Here is a 17,024-nt window from a genome sequence, read left to right as displayed (position 1 = left end):
TAAGCCTGAAGATCAGCAAGTGAAGATCCTGGCCTACAGCAAATTTAGGAATGTCTTGCTAGCTCATTTTTATGCGAAAGTCCTACTTGAATAGCTTCTCTGTGTTCACCTGTTTGTGCTTACTACTAATGCAGGTTTTGACAGTAGTGTATATGTTAAGTATTTATTTTCTGAGATCAGAAAAGATTCTCAAAGTGAATGATAGCATATTACTAAGTGATTTATTGAAAGAAACAGAAAATAAAGCCTATAAAAATCTATGTTCTGCTTGTGAAAGAAGTTGGCAATGGTAGATGAAGAATCAAATCTGTAATGGGCACAAACAAATAGCATGGATTGCAAATTGTGTTTGGTGATTATAGATGATTTTTTTAGAATTTACTATCAAATTTAATATGAAACATGATTTTAAAAAATGGTTTCTGTTGAAATTTAATTTTTATGACACCCCTTTGTAAACATCTGTTCTAAAATAGTGTTGCTGGCAGCAGTGATGGTTCTGTTACATGACAGGGATTTGGGCTGATGAATAGTGGTTCTGGATAACAATGGGTTAGAGGTTGCTTGGAACACATATTTACATTTTTTTACTTCATACAATTGATTTTATTATTAAAATTGAAAAATAATACAATAAATATGTAATTCTCCTTTAAATTTTGTATCTTCCTGCACGTGAGAGGAGGAAGCAATGCAAACTAACACATCATCTCAACAGCTGAATAAGTTTCTTCAGCAGAAAGCTTCTTTTAAAATTGATGGCATGCTGCAGCATGCAGAGTGCTAAGGAAAGTAGTATTTATAGTTTCTCCTGACTTCTGACCCTTGAAATTAAAACCACTTTCCCCACCCCCTCAGTTGCTGTTAAACCCCAGGAAAAAATTAGTTGCTTTTCTTGGCAGAAATTTGTTTTAACAACATTAAGGTGATGCAGCCCTCTTCAAAACACAATAATGTACATAAGAGTCTGAAACATTAGCCCAGACTTAGACATGCCCCCAAAATTTGTTTGCTCTTTTTACATATACTGCTAACAGTTATGTAGAAAATCCATATTGTGTAGCTTTCTTGACACATTTTTTTTCTTTTACACCAAAGAAGTACAGTTGGAATGTGTTTTTTGAAAAAGTTTTCTGTTGACTAACAGTCTAAGTCATTTGCAACTGTATACTTCAAATGAGGCCTTTCAAAACATTGAAAAATTGTTTACAGCTGGCTGCACACCCTGACAGTTGAAAATAAAACTCCCATACCAGTCATAACTAGAAATTCGATTTAGCTTATGCACAATGGGACAAACCAAACGTAGTTGCTTTCCAGAGAGGTGACAGTGCAGTCAGAACTTCTACAGCTGCCTTCCATGCACCAATAATTAAAAAAAATCAAAACAAAATCCCCAACTGGAAAATACACACTCCTTTTATAATTACCTATTTCAAAGCTGTAATTGAGCATTTCATTATAAAGATGCTAATCAATCCAGAACAATACTCCTAGGACAGCACACATGTCCAGAGACGTAACAGTTATAATAGAAATGCTGCAGAAACTTTCCTGGGTTATGATTAGTTGTTCAGGCATTTCTCTTGTGAAAGATGAAACTCCCACAAGGTGTATATCTGTGTTCCATGTAGAGCTTCAGGATCATCTTCTAGGTTTAGCATACATTGTAAAAAAGTAGGTACCTTGTCATTGGTATAAATAAGCAGATGCATTAATTTAAAAATAAATAAATATGGTTTCCTTCATCTAGGCAGATTCTTAGGTAAAACAAATGAGACTGAGTAAAGGAACCAAAGGAGGAATTGTCTTTTTAGTTTTTTGGTTGTTTTTTGTTTTTGTTTTTTTTTTTTTAATTTAAAAAAAAAACACACAAACTTCATCTCTAAAGTATGATTATGTGCAGCTCCCTCTAGAATTTCCTGTTGAGATTATGTCTCTGGGGGACAGTGTTAATGGCTCCAGCAGGAATTGTTGAGTCCTGAGTAACCACTGCCATTTACAGCCCTCTTTCATAGTGTGAAGTGCACAGCTTTGTGGCTTCCCCAAAATGCTGGCAACCACAACATTGTGATTGTTGAGACAGTGCTTCATGTGGAATTTGGGTACCTGTCATATAGGTGGTGTTTTTCTGGAGGGGGAGCACAAGTAATTTTTTTCTGCCTCTGTGTGGAAAGCAGTGTTACATTATCATCGAAGCTGATTGTGCTCATATACAGAATTCCATAAAATTACACAGCACTCTTCCCCAAGTATTATAAATAGTTTTATTTCATGTTCTAATGACAGAATTAATGTAAGCTGAGTCTTTGGAAGCTTAGAAAAATGGGACTTTGTGAAGGCTTAAAGTTGCTGTGTACTTTCTTACAGGACGCTGCCTTTTGTGATCACAGCATGTGGTATTTTATACTTTGTTATATGGTACAAAGCACCAGGGTAGAATTCTAAAATGTTTTTTTTGATAGCCACCTGCATGAATTCTTAATATTTCATTAGTTCTGGCTAAACAGAAAGAAATCTGTAGTTGAAGGTTAGACTCCTTCTTTAGTTTCAATGTCATAGCAGTATGTTTACCCACTGCTATTCACAGCTAGAAATGGGAAAGCAGGAAGCAGAGAGAAAAAGCAGAAATCCTGGAAGTCTTTGCTTCTGAGGCATGTGTATGAAAGATGGATAGATTGTGTCATCTACCTTTTGATATTGAACTCTGCTAATCTGTCCTTTTATGATTATGTGTATGTGTGCATGTGTGTACATTCTTAAAACTTCTTGCTGTGCAGATGTTGTGCTTTAATGACCATTAAATGAATTCCTTTGTCTTACATTTGTATTTTGTTATTCCTTCTGATGCTCAGATTATGAAAGACTCTGAAACTCTGAATGGAAGAGAGTTCTAAAACACCATCTTTTCTGTTTTCTCAGCAACGTGTTTTTTTATAAAAGATGATCAACACAATTAGGATAATAACCTCCCTTTTGTTTCCTGTCGTCAGTCCAGTTTCTTCCACCTTTTGACTGTTCATGTAGAAAGCAGACTATCAATGGTCCCTGCAGTCTGGTTATTTCACCAATTTAATCTTTTGTAATGTTTTATTCTCTGATTTGTCTTGCTAATTCAAGAAGCAACAGATTGCCTGCTTCAGAAACTGTGTCCTTTTCGTAACTAGTAAGATAAATACCAATAGCATTTAGTAAGTTCTTTTGCATGGATAGAACTACTCCAGTATACTGTGAGGAAAACAATTGTTGTTAAATATGGCATCACCTGTATAATATTGTCGTGGACATGCATACACTGTCCATGTCAAAATGTGCTATTGGTATCTATATTATGGTAGTATTTCCATAGCTATATGCAGAACATTTCAGATGTGTTCTTTCTCATGTCCTTTATGAAAATTGGATAAGAGGTCTCTATTCTGTTTTTCACTTTCCATTTGAAGTGTGTTGGTATAAATGTTCTATGGAACACCAGAAATGCCACTTGTGGTGGCCGCTCTAAGCCACTAATTTCCACTAATTACAGATAAAGCTATAGTTTTTATTGTGGTCTGTGAAGAAAAATATGTTGTCAACCGTGCTTTCTGGCTCTGCTGATGCTTTTATTGTTTTATTTGATATCAAAACTAATTTGTCAACATCAGGACATTAGTTTGGTATATAAAAGTGTACACAGCGGTACTTTTCCTTAATAAGGAAGCTTCCAAAATTAAAACATCTGTAGGCTTTTGTTGACTTTGAAAAGGAGTTGGTAACATTACTTTTACTTTTTCTTTGAGTGTAATAAAAAGTATTGTGTGTTACAAAGATATTTTGTAGTTCTCATCTTTTTTCTAAGTGAGGAACTGTGGACAACTGTGTGCTGTTATGCCATATCTTAGTATGGGAAATGCATAGTTCTTTTATTGCTTCAGGAAGTTTTTGTACTTTATTGTAAAATCATTTTATAATGCCAACTACTTTTGAAAAATAACCATTTCAGTTCTCCATCTCTTTTTCTAATATGATTGTATTGCCATCAGCAATGTTATAATAAAGTGCAGTCAGGCTAAACTAGCTGCAGCTGGATTACTGTCCTGTGTGTACTGCAAATGCACTCTCTCACTCAGTCATGCTTCAATCTGATTAAGCAACAAGTATATTGGATAGTATCGAAACAAAACTATAAAGTGAAAAGGAAAAAGAAAAGCCATAAAGAAAGAAATTGTAGAGTAATATAATAGAGAAAAGATGCCTTGCGATTTTGAAGTCAGATTTGACCTGTTAGCTTCAGACTTGCAAATACATTTCTAGCTTTATTTCAGTGTCTGCAGTACCCAGTATACTTCAGCTTCATCTGATCCTAAAGGCAAGACCCAACCTGAATGTTTCACAATTTCCGTACTGAAAAGATACAGAAGAGGCAAAACGCATTTGAAACAGAGATGGCTCTTTAGATAGAAGCAATGTTAGCAAGACTATGTCATGAGCATAGCAGTGGAGCTGTAGGATCATTCTCCTTGCTAGGTTGTCCAGATACCTAGCTCTGAGAGGAAGCAAGCTGCTAAAAGATGCTGGCTCTGGCAGTAACCATGGTCCCAGAATTCTGAAGTCTAACAGTTCTTCTTAGGAATAGCGCTTTTCTGCACGACTGCTGAGAGCATCTGCTTGAAGGCTGGTTTCGGAGTCCCTTTTCCTGGGAGTGTCTGATGAATATGTGGTATATGGCCCGATGGCTTCATGAACATTTTGATATGTGGATTAGTGCTCATGAGTTTAGCCTGTGCTATAAAGTGGTAGCTGCACAGCTCCAGTGTTATTCAAGCAAAGAAGACTTTAACAAACTGTCTACAGCAAATAACCCAGTACAAGTGTTTTGCTCTTTTGCTTTTAGTTCTTTGAGACAAAAGACACAGGCAAAAATCAGTCTGTAATTGCAGTTGTTCTTAAGCCAGACCTTGGGGGTAATTGATGGAATCATAGAACCATAGAATTATGTACGCTGAAAAAGACCTTTAAGATCATAGAGTCCAACTGTAAACCTAATGCTGCCAGGTCGACCACTGAACCATGTCCTTAAGTGCCACATCTACACATCTTTAAATGCCTCCAGGGATGGTGACTTAACTACTTGAGTCTGTTTTCTCTCCTCCTATCATGTTACTTGAGAGAAGAGACCAACACCCTGCATGCTACAACCGACTTTCAGGTAGTTGTAGAAAGTGATAAGGTCTCCCCTGAGCTTCCTATTCTCCAGGCTAAACAGCCCCAGTTCTGTCACCACTCCTCACCAGACTTGCGCTCCATTTGCTGTTTTCTAGGCTAGTGTTTACCTTTTCTAAATAGAGAAATATAACTATGTTACAAACCTTATTGTGGATTTCACCAGTTTCTCTTCTGTGGTTGAAGAAAGAGTATAATAATACAGATTAGCCAAGATATATTTTAGCTCCTTTTCTTTAGATGCTCCTTCCTAGCTGCCTGCCTTCCTTTTGAACAAGAGTCAGAATAGAGTTTGCATTCTTTAATTTTGCATATGGGCCAAGTCAGAGCTGGACTATTTCAGGGTAACTATACCTAAGTAGTTTACAGGGTTCTTGAGTGACAAGAGTCGAGATTGGAGTATTGGCAGAGTGGGTGTTTTCCAGGCAAGAAGTCAGTCTTAGAATATGTTTCATTTGTCCAGTTAACCTGTTATCTGTGGCTTTGTAAAATGCTTTAAATACTTACTGCATATTCTGAACAATGTGTGCACTGACAGATAACATTTTATATTTTTCTCCTCTAGCAAGACTTCTAATTTCAGCAATTCAGCTGTTGCCAGCACAATACTTTTTTCTTGATCCATACTTGGGAGGCATAGAGTTAAGAATGCAGAGTACTCTAGTGAATTGTTTCTGCACCATGAGTAAGAAAAGTTCTAATAATCTACAGAAGCCACTAAGATGACAGAAGTTTTTAGGCACTGAGATACATGACAACTTATGAATTTGTATTTTATTTCATGATTTAGAATGCTAGTGAAGCTGTATAAACACCAGGGTAAGCAGGGTTTTCTGTGTGGGGGTTTAGACTACATAAGAACATCAGTATTTATGTAAGTAAAAAAAAAAGGAACTTTTAAAAACTTTCTACATGAGAAAAACAAGCCGTGATGTAATTTTTAAAGTATATTGCTATCACTGAATTAATTTATTCTTTAAATTAATATAATTTATCTGTTTTTTATTATTATTTCTTTGGTTATTGAAAGTCCATTTTCTGTTTTGCGTGGTGACAGAAAAATCCTTGCTGAAATCCAAAACAGAATTACGATGTAGAATCAGACTGAATATATTAAGTTGTTTAATATAAGCAAATTTCCACCTATGACTGCAACTCAGTGGTGCTTTTATAGTAATGTAGTTCAAAGTCCTACTAGAGATCAGAAACCTGCTGTTCCAGGTTGGGTGCTCTGTCCTGTTGGAATAACTGCAACAGAGAAATTCAGGAATGGTAAGAGGAGCATTAAGGTGTATTGTTATCCAGGGACTGATAAGACTAAGCTTTGGAACACTCAGCACACCTGGCTTAAGCTTCATTAATCATGGGTTTGCACTTTGGCTTTTTTAAGAATAAAACCAGAATGAAACATGGAACTTCTCCAACAAGTCAGCTCTGAAAACTTTTATAATGTTTAATCAACAAAAGAGTGAAATAGAGGTAGAACTTCCGACACTTGCCTTCATTGCTTTGGGAAATACATTTAATTCCTGTTAAAAGACATTGTGTTACCAAGAGTTATTATTTAATTGATTTTGATTAAGCAGCTTAATTTTATGCATTTTTTCCTATTCTTTCTGGTAATGATTCAGCTGTCAGTTAGATTTTTGCAGCTGATATTTGTGTATGAAATCTTTATTTTCTTCTTTAGGGAGGAATCTTGGTTGATATGCAAAGATACAAAGTATTGGTACTTCCTCCTTGACTTATTTCTAATAATGTTTCAAGTTTCTCTTTTGTATTTCTTCACTTGCATATGTATGGTATTAGAAATCTGTGTCTAGGGAATGGATTTAATTTAGGACTGAGGGTGAGACGAATGAAGTGTAGAAACATAATGTAAACAGTCTTCTGTTTCAGTCTTTGCCTGGGACTTATTTTTGGAGAAACACTGCTTTTTAAAAAATGTAAGGTGTATCCAGTTGTTTTCCTATAAGTCCTTATGGCAGATTAGAGATGGCCGTACAATTTCAAGCTTTAGAAAAGTTGATCTGGAAATCCTGTTTGTGTAATGGCACAAATGAGCTCTCATATCTTCACATTCCTGTATTCCAGAATTTTGTAAGTTGCCTTTTTTTGTGTGTTCCTTTTTTTTTTTTTCCCTCCACATGTGGCTTCTTACATCTGCTCTGACTTCTTTTTTGTCTGTGTTCAGGTTTCTTCTGAGAGCTCCTCTCTGCTGTCCTAAATTTCTGTGTTGAATTATCAAACACTAACATGCACAGGCAGGCTTGTAAAAGCAATTAGATATGTGGGGTTTTTGTTTGTTTGTTTGTTTGTTTGTTTGTTTGTTTGTTTTTCTGGGACGGGGGCTAAGATTTGTCCCCAGGTAAGCATTTTCTATAACTTTAGCTGTCTGAGAGCCTGGACCATCTCCTCCTGAGTACCGTGGTAGCACCTAAAAGGTTTTTTTTTGGTGTTAAAGTAAACAAACCAAAGGGAAGTAGTTCAATATTCAGATGTTTTGTTCACCCGGTTGATTCCTTTGAGGATAATTGGTACATGTGCTCATATGCAGGGACTCTCATCTGCCATGCCACGGCTGAGGAGAATTATTTTGTGTCTCTGCATGGAACACTCTGGAGGGCTGGACATCTCCACTTTTGCTAATCTTCTTGATAGATACCACTGATCAGGGAAAATCTATCCACCTACTTACCCATGTGCTAGTGATAGATATATTACCTAGTTCCACCCTTTGGTTTTCTATTTTGTATTAACAATTTGTTTGTCTGGGGAAAGAGACCAAAATAGCTGTTGTGGAATCAATTATTTATAGGTAGCTCTGCTAGAGATGTTGTAGGAGTCGTTTTTGGTGATTTAATACAGCAGTTACACAGTACTTATCCTAAAATAATTACATCTTTTATTAAAGATTCACAAAGTGAGGGTTTTTTTAATAACTGTTGATCTCTCTGTACTTATTGTGATCGGTTTTCTACCAAGGAGAAGCCCAATCTTTCTGCACTCGTGCAGTGTGAATTTTTTAACAGGAGCTGCTAAGAAAGAGCCTCGCTCTGAATTCATTTTTGGAGACAAATGTTGGTCCTCTGAGGAGGAGGCTCGTATAACCTGGTGCTGCAAATGTTGTTTGTGTTTTCACTATCTTTGGTCCCACACTCTGAGGGCAATGAACTATTGTCAGGTGGAAACAGAAAAGAGAAGAAACTACTTCCTTTAAGAATCAACAATGTATTAGGTGAACATTTTACTCTGAAATTACCAGGTGGCTTGATTTGGAAGTTAATACTTGTTTGATAATTAAATTTAGTAAGGAATTGCATCTCCATGTTAGTTTTCATGAATAAGCCAAGTATAGACCCACATACCAGATGATTATTAAGGTCAAATTCGGTCCTCTTGTCAGTAGCAGAGTCTCTGTCTGAAGCTGTGCTTTTTTGTAGGTAAAGCTGAAGGCAGACTTGTGTGAAGAACCTTGATATCACTCAATTGTCTCTGGGCTTGCTTCTCTCTGGTGTTATCAGCCCATCATCTGCATGCCTCCACTACCAGTGTATCTTCAATTCGTTTGAAAGAAGAAAGATCCACCCACCATCTATATTCAAAGGCTTTGGTTTACTTAACCTCAAATACTAGAAATTATCCATATATTTATTTTCTCTCTTCCCCTGCTTAGGACTCCATAGCTAAGTTTTAGTACTGAAGGCTTTGGTTTTGGTTTTTATCATCTGAGTGATAATAAATAACACCATCAAGGCAGAGACAATGAGCGCAGTATTTGTAAGTGCTTATATAAACATTTAGAGTGAGGGAATGAAATAGGATTACTAATATATAAAAAAAACCCTGAACCCTCTCCTTTTTCTTCTCAGCCTTCTCTTTGCCAGGCTTTGTGACCCACCCCTTCATTTGCAAAGAGCTTGTAGAGGATAAATATATATTCATGTCAGGATCATGAGATATTTAAATTCTCCCCCGCCTTTTTTTTTTTCCAAGAAGATAAGAATATTTTTTTGTGTTAGGTATCACATTCAGTCTTTTGGTGGGAGTGTTTGAAATGTGTGAAAATAATCTCCAGTGCCCTGTTAAAAAACAGTTGTGTAAAACACGTACCTTTGTGGTCACCTTTTTTTTTTCCTCTCCTTTGCTTCCCTTATTATTTTTCAGTGCTGTTTCCTCTTGACTTCCTCCCCTGCTAAAGGCAGCAGTTTATGGTTCAGACACAAATCTTAGCACCCATCTCATTTCTGACATTCACCTTCACACGTCAGCTAGTCTGTTTGCCTGCCAATAAAAAGAGAAAGTTTTGTCCACAAGCGAGCTGCCTTTGGAGATAGTTCAGGGCTCCTTTGTAACCCCTGCAGTCTAGAAGAAGGAAAATCAAAACCACATCTTCCTTGAAAGTACATTTCATACATGTCTATCTTTGTGATTGCATTGGCATCGTTATGTAGCAGTTGGCTCTGATATGCTTGCACAGACACAACTGAGTCCGACAGGACTGATGTCTCATGTCATTTGAAATGGTGGCATAAAGCTGGTAGTGATGATAGGGGAGAGCTGGTGCCTTTAGCACAATTCCTATGCAGATTTCTTAGGTATGTATTTTTTGATGGCATTAGCTGTTTTATAATATAGTTTTACGAAAGAGATTCAGAACAGCCATAGATTTCTAACAGCTGCTCATGTCTTTTCTACCTTGAGCAGATTCTTTGAGCATTGTACTATACTGTAAAATGGGCTCTTTAAACCACCCACAAATCTGTAAGATCTGCCTATTGGCATGGTAATTAGTATATTTTTTTCTCTGCCCTCTCGGTTTTTATCTTCACTGCATGGAAACCAGTCTTGTGTGGTGATGAAAAGAATGATATCAGATTTGCCAAAGTTCATGTGTTGCAGATCATTTGAAAAGCAAAATTACGTTTCAATGTTCTTTTAGTGACGTTAGGCTATTTTGGGATATCTCTTGTATTTTCCATGAGAAGGAAAAATATTTTTGTATTCCTTAATTTCTGTTATTGCTCAGTTGTGGTAAATTTGGACAAGAATGAGACACTGCTTTTTTAAATTGGGTACCTGAGCTTTAGAGCTCTCAGTGTATCATATTCAATTACACATCATAATAAATGAGATGGATTGAATTGGAATCTCAACCCTTTATTCAGTGCTGGATTTCTGGTGGTGTTTGGTTTTGGTGCTTTTTTTTTTTTGGGTTAAGCATGATTCACATATGTAAAGGAAATCACAACAGGAATTTTAACCTTTGAGTGCTGTTGATCTGTGCAATATGCTAGCATTTGATGTCTAGCTTTAAGAACACATAATGGAACACATTTTGCTGTGTTATTCTTACTAGATACCAGGGCATCAGCTCCCAGTATGCTGCTTGCAATTAGACTTTTTGTTCTGGACATTGAATCCTCTTTGATTCCCTTGTTGAAACATGAGTATTCCAGTGATGTGTTATACTTCATTAACAATGACAGTTCTCGTGATTCAGAAGATGCTGTTGAATACAACAAAAGATCCAGAGTGTGACAGATACTTGGTTGTGGTAGAAAAGGTGTACTGAGAAGTACACTAGAACAGTTCTAACATATACCATACCTTGAATCTTCTGGTATAATGTCAGTAGCCTGAAATGAATCATGTTTCCTTTTCTTTCTCCCTTACCCTTTTGTGTTTTAAAATTGTTTTGCCTCAAATTGTGAATGCTTAGGGAAAAAAACAAAACAAAATATAAAATCTCTGCACTGTTCTTGCTAAATGTATTTTTCTCCTTTTCTTATCTGTTTCACAGGCTCTGAAAATACTTCCTCTGAAATTTCAGACCGGACAGACTCGCAGTGGCTTGTAAGCCAGTGAGAACAAGGCTGCCAAAACATGCTGGTGCCAAGCTGTTGGATGATGCACGTAGTCAGGCCAATGGTGGTGCTCCTGTGCTTGCTGCTCTATGCTGATGCTGAAAGTAAGCTTATTATTCATTTGTGCTTAGGTCTTGGCCATGATGAACAGTTTTGTTTTCAGTTGATGGTTACTAAGGGTCTCGGAATGAGTCTCCTTTTAAGTAATTCTTAAAACGCTGCAAGGTCCTCTCTAGATCACAGCTACTATTTGAAAAGAATGACTTAGGCAGCTTCCTTTCTATTTCTCTTCTAAGTGCTCTTTTTCTTAAGCAGCTAATGGTTCCTGTTCCGATGGTGGAGACCATTGCCACAAAGTTACATAGTCATAACAAAGATCAACCTTGCTTACCAGACATTGGTTAAATCCCTTAAAGACATCTGTCATTCTTTGAATATTTCTTTTTTTTTTTTTTTTTTTTAAAGGCGCCAACTCCCAATTAATATCCAGTCCAATTAAAATTCCAGGCTCTTTTAACTGCCAGAACAGCTGTTCTAAGGTATTATTTCTGACAGCTGTTGCAGAGTACAGTATCCAAATGAATCAAGCAAAATTGAAGACTTAGTGGGTGGCCTAAATGTATGACATTTCAGTGAGGAGAGGCACCTATGTTTACTTGTACTGAGGAGAAACTGTTGGACTTTGGTCAATTAGTTTACCTGTTAATGGGAAGATATTATCTTCTTTTTGATTAGGAAATCATTAGGTCTGCCTTGTTTACATGTGTTCCTTCTCCCAGCTGTCCTCTGGCTTCCTGCAGAAGTAATGTGCAAATGAGAAAAGCCATTTGCTTTCCACCTGTTGACCTGCAGGTCTGCTACAAGCTGATGTTAGCATTCACTTAACTGAAGGATATTTTCCTACTGAGTCTTCCTGACTCTGTGCACGTACATCACCAATCAATAACTCTGACTTTTGAAGACTTTTGTGTTTTTTCACACACCTGTGTAAAACAAAGGAGCAGTTGAATTAAGTAGGAACACACAAGAATAAAAACAGTGTCAGTGAGGCTGGATAAATCAGTTTTCAGTAAACGCATACTGAAGAGTTCCTTGTCACTCTGCTTATCACCTGCACTCCACATATACTAAATTACAATGAAAGAAATACAAAATCTTTCCACTTCCATGTGTATAAGACTTCCTTCTTTTAACTGTAGCTCTATGAAAGTGAAATAAATGGAAAAGAAAAAAAAAAAAAAGGACAAACCGACAAACCATACATGTTTCTCAAGTACTGACAGCTGAGATTCCTTGGCCTCTTTCCAGGTAGATAATGACCAGCTGGGATGATTGTGTTTACGGTGAAGCCAAGGACATTTTAACACTTCAACCAGCAAATAATTAATTGGGAAGTGGGCCCATATGTTGAATGTTTCTTCAGTTGTATTATATCACCTATTTTAAAAGTAAATTCTGTGCTTAGCAAACAGATTTTTAGAATCTGGTATACCTGTTCTGCTTCAGATAATGGAATGTCCAGCTTTCTGTGGGCGAGTAGTGAATGATTTTTTGGTTTTGGTAATCCCAATCAGGTGTGAATTCATAAAAAGGCAGTCAAACCCAGAAAATCCTTTGTTAGTCCTGTACTCATGAGAGAAGGGTGTAGTTTCTGTAATCATGTTACAATAAACAGAATTCTTTCATCATTCTTCTCTGTGGAGAAGTAGGATAGTTTTTTTTGAAGATTAGCATTAGTACTTCAAAATTGCCTGGTGTCCCAGTACAGTTTTAAGGGAGTTTTCAGATTCCTTTTTCCAAAACTGCTGCATACAGCTTATGATTTTTAATTTTTATTTATTTTTTTTAATTTTAAATAACATGAAATGAAATATAAGTCAGCTATTAGCTTGTGGTGGCTAGGGCTATAACGACTTTGTGGTGTTGATAGAATCTGTGGAGTGTCACATGTAGAATACAGGTTGTAAGATGCACAAAGATCATCTTTTTGTGGGCATTATTCTCAGTGAAGCAGCCTGGATGACAAGATGCAATCTTAAAAGAAACTTTTTTTCCCCCTGTTGCTTTTAGACCCTGGTTTATAGCATAGTGTTGTATCATGTGATCATTAACAGTTTCCCGTGGTTAGATTAGTAGATAATATGTCAAAAGTGCTGTTAATGTAAATTGAAAATGCCCTACCCTAAATACTGCTGGCTATCTTTCACAAATACAGAAGTCAATGAGTTTTGTGCTGGACGAGCTCATGTAAACCATTCCTTTATGATTTTGTGTATTTGTCTTAGTAGGTAATATCAGGCAGAGTTACAATAAGAGAGTGTAGTCAAAGTCCAAAAAAAAATACTAGGTAGTCTTCTTGGAGGGATTTATAATGTTGCAATGTCATCTACGGTTATTACTTAGTATCTATTGTATCTTGTTATTATTAGCCAATAGGAGAAAGGAAACAACAATTTAAAAATACTTACCCCCCCCCAAAAAATCACAAACATTAAGAAAAAGTTAGAAGATTAGAAACATTCAACTAAGAAAAAGTTGAGAAATGCTGCTAGAATTTTAGAACTAAAGTATTATAGAATAATAACTGCATTAACTATTTTTTTGCTTTAAAAGAAATAGCGATGCTTTAAGCAGAACTAATTTGTGCTATCCACTAGCTGAGATTTTAGGTCAGAGTCTCTGGTAAGGCATACCAGGGCACAGAATAAGCAGGCAGTTATGCTAAGAAGTTACAGACTAGGTTTCTAAGGTTTTACTGGTTTTGTATTTTCTTAAGGAGAGACTTGAGCTGGACAATATAACTTTCTAAGGACAGAAGTGCATTTTCCCACCTGATCATTTAAACATACTGTTGACTTGCGTAGAACTTTGAAAGCTTTGTTTCTGTTGGTCCCACCTATTGTTTTGTTATTAAAGAGTTTTTGCAATGCGGGTAGTGGTACTGTGAAATGCAGAAGGTGACTGAACTCTTATGTGTACCAGATGAATATGAAATGGTCACTTTAAATAGTCAGGCTTTTATCTAATCTGGCTAGCTCTTATTTTATGGGAAAAGGCTTCTCTTTTGATATTACCTTTATTTTTTGCTTTCTACTAATAAAAGATGTGACTGAGAAATTGTACGAATGCTCACAATCCATATAAATTAACATAATCCTTTTTTACAAAGTGAACTTTACAGTCGAAACTGTTTTTTTTCAGCTTCGTACATCCTTCCCTTCATTCCTTTTCTTTCCAAGAAATTATAGAAAGAACTGAATTTGAAAAGAGAGAATGATGTGAGATTTTGTTCACTTGCACTGACTTGTTTTAAATTTCAACTACAAGGCTTGGATACACATAACACAAACCAGGAAGTCTTGTAATAGCTACATGTCAATGCAATGTCTCCTGTTTTCTAGTGAAATTTGATTATTTCATTCCCTTTACAACATAGTGCAGAAAACCATACAGCATGTTAATCTGTCTCTTAACATAGGAGATTAAAGAGATTATGATTGTCAACTAATCAATATACATTATAAGTTATGAATTAAATTGTGTGCCGTATGTGTGTTTATATGGCTCTAGATAATATTACATTAATGCTGTGAGTTGTAAATTAATGTTTTGCTGTTTTACCAAACTAAAAGAGAAGGTCTTTGAGTATCACAGTAACATTTTACTCTTGTGCACTCCATTTATTTGGAAGATATGTTGAATTTTCACAGGCGTTTTATGGGCTGTGTGAGAGACAGCACAGGATCAGTGACTCTTCTGTGTGCAGACAGAAAGATTTGTCTTCTTGTTGTGTGATCAGCTCTTCTGGATTTCCTGAGGACTTAAAAAATTCCTGCTGTGCTGGAGTTGCTCTGCCCTCTACTCTTACAGATACTGCTTGTGTTTGTAGAGCACTATGTAAAATGGTCCCAGACCCTACTGTTCTCCAGGGTTCTTGTTGAACTTCTTCACACACAGCTGGCAGGACTATGTTATTTCTGTTTAGTGGGGAGAGGGTGAGACAAAGGGGACAAAGTTTTTGTCTTTTTTTTCCTCTATCACCATGAAAATTCCATGCCTGCTTCATGCTTTTGAAGAGATTCCCAATGGTAGTCCTTAGTACTTCTTTGCTGTTTACATTCACTGCTGAGGTAGAGAATGAGATATCTTGGTTTCTCTCCATCATTCTGAAGGACCCCAAACTCTGACATGTCTTGGCACGGGCTGCTAAAGTCTCCCGTGGCCACATCTCAAAGGATTAAAGAATAGAAATGCCGAAAGACCCTTCCCTGGTGGACTAGATGAGCTCACCTGGGATGTGTGCACCCCTTATGTGTGCAACCACGATCTGATTCTTACCATTAAACCAGAAGCTAAGCTTTGACAGAGCAAGGTAAACATAATTGAAAGGCGGCAAAACTACCTTTGCTTTTTACCTTTTATTGTTAGTAAAATTAAGTGTTACTTTTAAGTATAAAAAGTGAAAAATCTCGAGGAATATGATTTTTTTTTTTAGTTGCTTTCATTTGTGTTTGACATTTGTAGTTTCTGTGCACACCGGAAGAAGTTTCAGAATTTGCTAAGGAAAGAAAATGTTTGTTTAACCTTCTTGTTTGTAGGACAATCTGCTGGTTCACAGTGTTTATCATTGGCTGTCTTGTTCTCAATGGCGTATTAATAGATGACAACTGTGTAAAGCAGGGGTGTCAACCTCATTTCCACGGGGGGCCACATCCACCTTGCAGTTGCCTTCAAAAGGCCAAATGTAATTTTAAGATTTGGCCCACAGGCCTTGTGTTTGCCACTTGGTTATGTACATTGTACTCCTTTATCACCAACACTGTCTCATAACACAAATTATTTCACCAAAGATGGTATGGTGTGCCACATAAGTAAAAGACCAAGATGTCCTTTAGGACCAGGTTAAATAATACTCAGTCCCTCTCACACAGGCTCACATTTCCTTCAAACCCTCTTCCCCATAAACAGCAGTTGCTCTTTCTCCATCAATTCTTCCCCTCCATCTATCCCAGTAGCATTCTCCTTATTCCCCCATTGCCAGTTCCTTGAACAACAACGTTATTCTTAATGCTCTTCCATGGCATGAACATTCTCCTCATTCTTCCATAGTGGAAGAAAGAGAATGTTCCTTTGAGAGTGGACTGATACTCTCCTTTTGTCACCCCCCATGAGGAGTATTCTCCTTATTCCACCATCCTCCCTCTCCTCCAAATAGAGACATTCGCTTTATTTCACCATTACAAAGCCAAACAGGCACTTTCCTTCTTCCCCCATCTGCTCAAGCCATCCCCCCTTAAAGGGGTATTGCCAGCTGGACAGTCACATTTCATTTGATAAATTAGCCAGATACATGAACTTTGACAAGTGGCCGGGACTGTGGAACTATGTCTAACTACTGCTTATGCCCCAGAGCCATCCTGTTATTAAACTACATATTATTTATTAAACAACATTAGCATGTCATTGCACAAGTTTGGCCACCACTGCTGGACCATGGAGCTGGCCATATCCATGGAAAACAATGTAGAATTAATTCCTGGCTCCTGGTTACAGAATATCTTTTTACAGGTATTTTTAAAAATAACATGTAATTGCTAAAGTTCATGTATCTGGCTATTTATGAAAAAATTAAATGCCCCCGGCTCTGCCCCATAGTTCTTGTCAGTCTTGTCTTTCAACACGCCAAGGCAGTTACTAGTGTCCCCCATCAGTCTCACCTATTACTCTTCTTACACTGGCTCACTGCTCTCCTGTAGCTATGGCTGCAGCTCCCACTATTCTCCTGCTCCTGCAGCGCAACATGTGTCACACACGCTGCACAGGTGACCAGCGTGCTGGCAGGAGCCGGGGCACAAGGAGCTTGGCATTGCTGTTGGGTAGAAATAAAGTGTCAGGCAGGATAAAATACAGTAGAGCACCAGATTTGGCCTACAGGCCAGATGTTTGATACCTGTG

The 17,024-nt window shown here is 37.1% G+C and overlaps 1 protein-coding gene across 10 annotated transcripts in view; it reads left to right on the top strand.

Annotated features, from left to right (window-relative positions):
- Positions 1-17,024, top strand: part of PTPRD (protein tyrosine phosphatase receptor type D) — a 366,746-nt gene that overhangs the window by 68,574 nt on the left and 281,148 nt on the right. For all 10 annotated transcript variants that reach the window (XM_065046079.1, XM_065046078.1, XM_065046083.1 and 7 more), the window contains exon 2: positions 11,006-11,173. In XM_065046079.1, the coding sequence (XP_064902151.1) occupies positions 11,089-11,173 (85 nt within the window). In that variant the 5' untranslated portion in view covers positions 11,006-11,088. The remainder of the gene's footprint in view (positions 1-11,005; positions 11,174-17,024) is intronic.

Source organism: Columba livia, chromosome Z, assembly GCF_036013475.1.
Source record: "Columba livia isolate bColLiv1 breed racing homer chromosome Z, bColLiv1.pat.W.v2, whole genome shotgun sequence".
Lineage (NCBI taxonomy): Eukaryota > Metazoa > Chordata > Aves > Columbiformes > Columbidae > Columba > Columba livia.
This window is presented reverse-complemented; position numbering and strand designations above follow the sequence as displayed.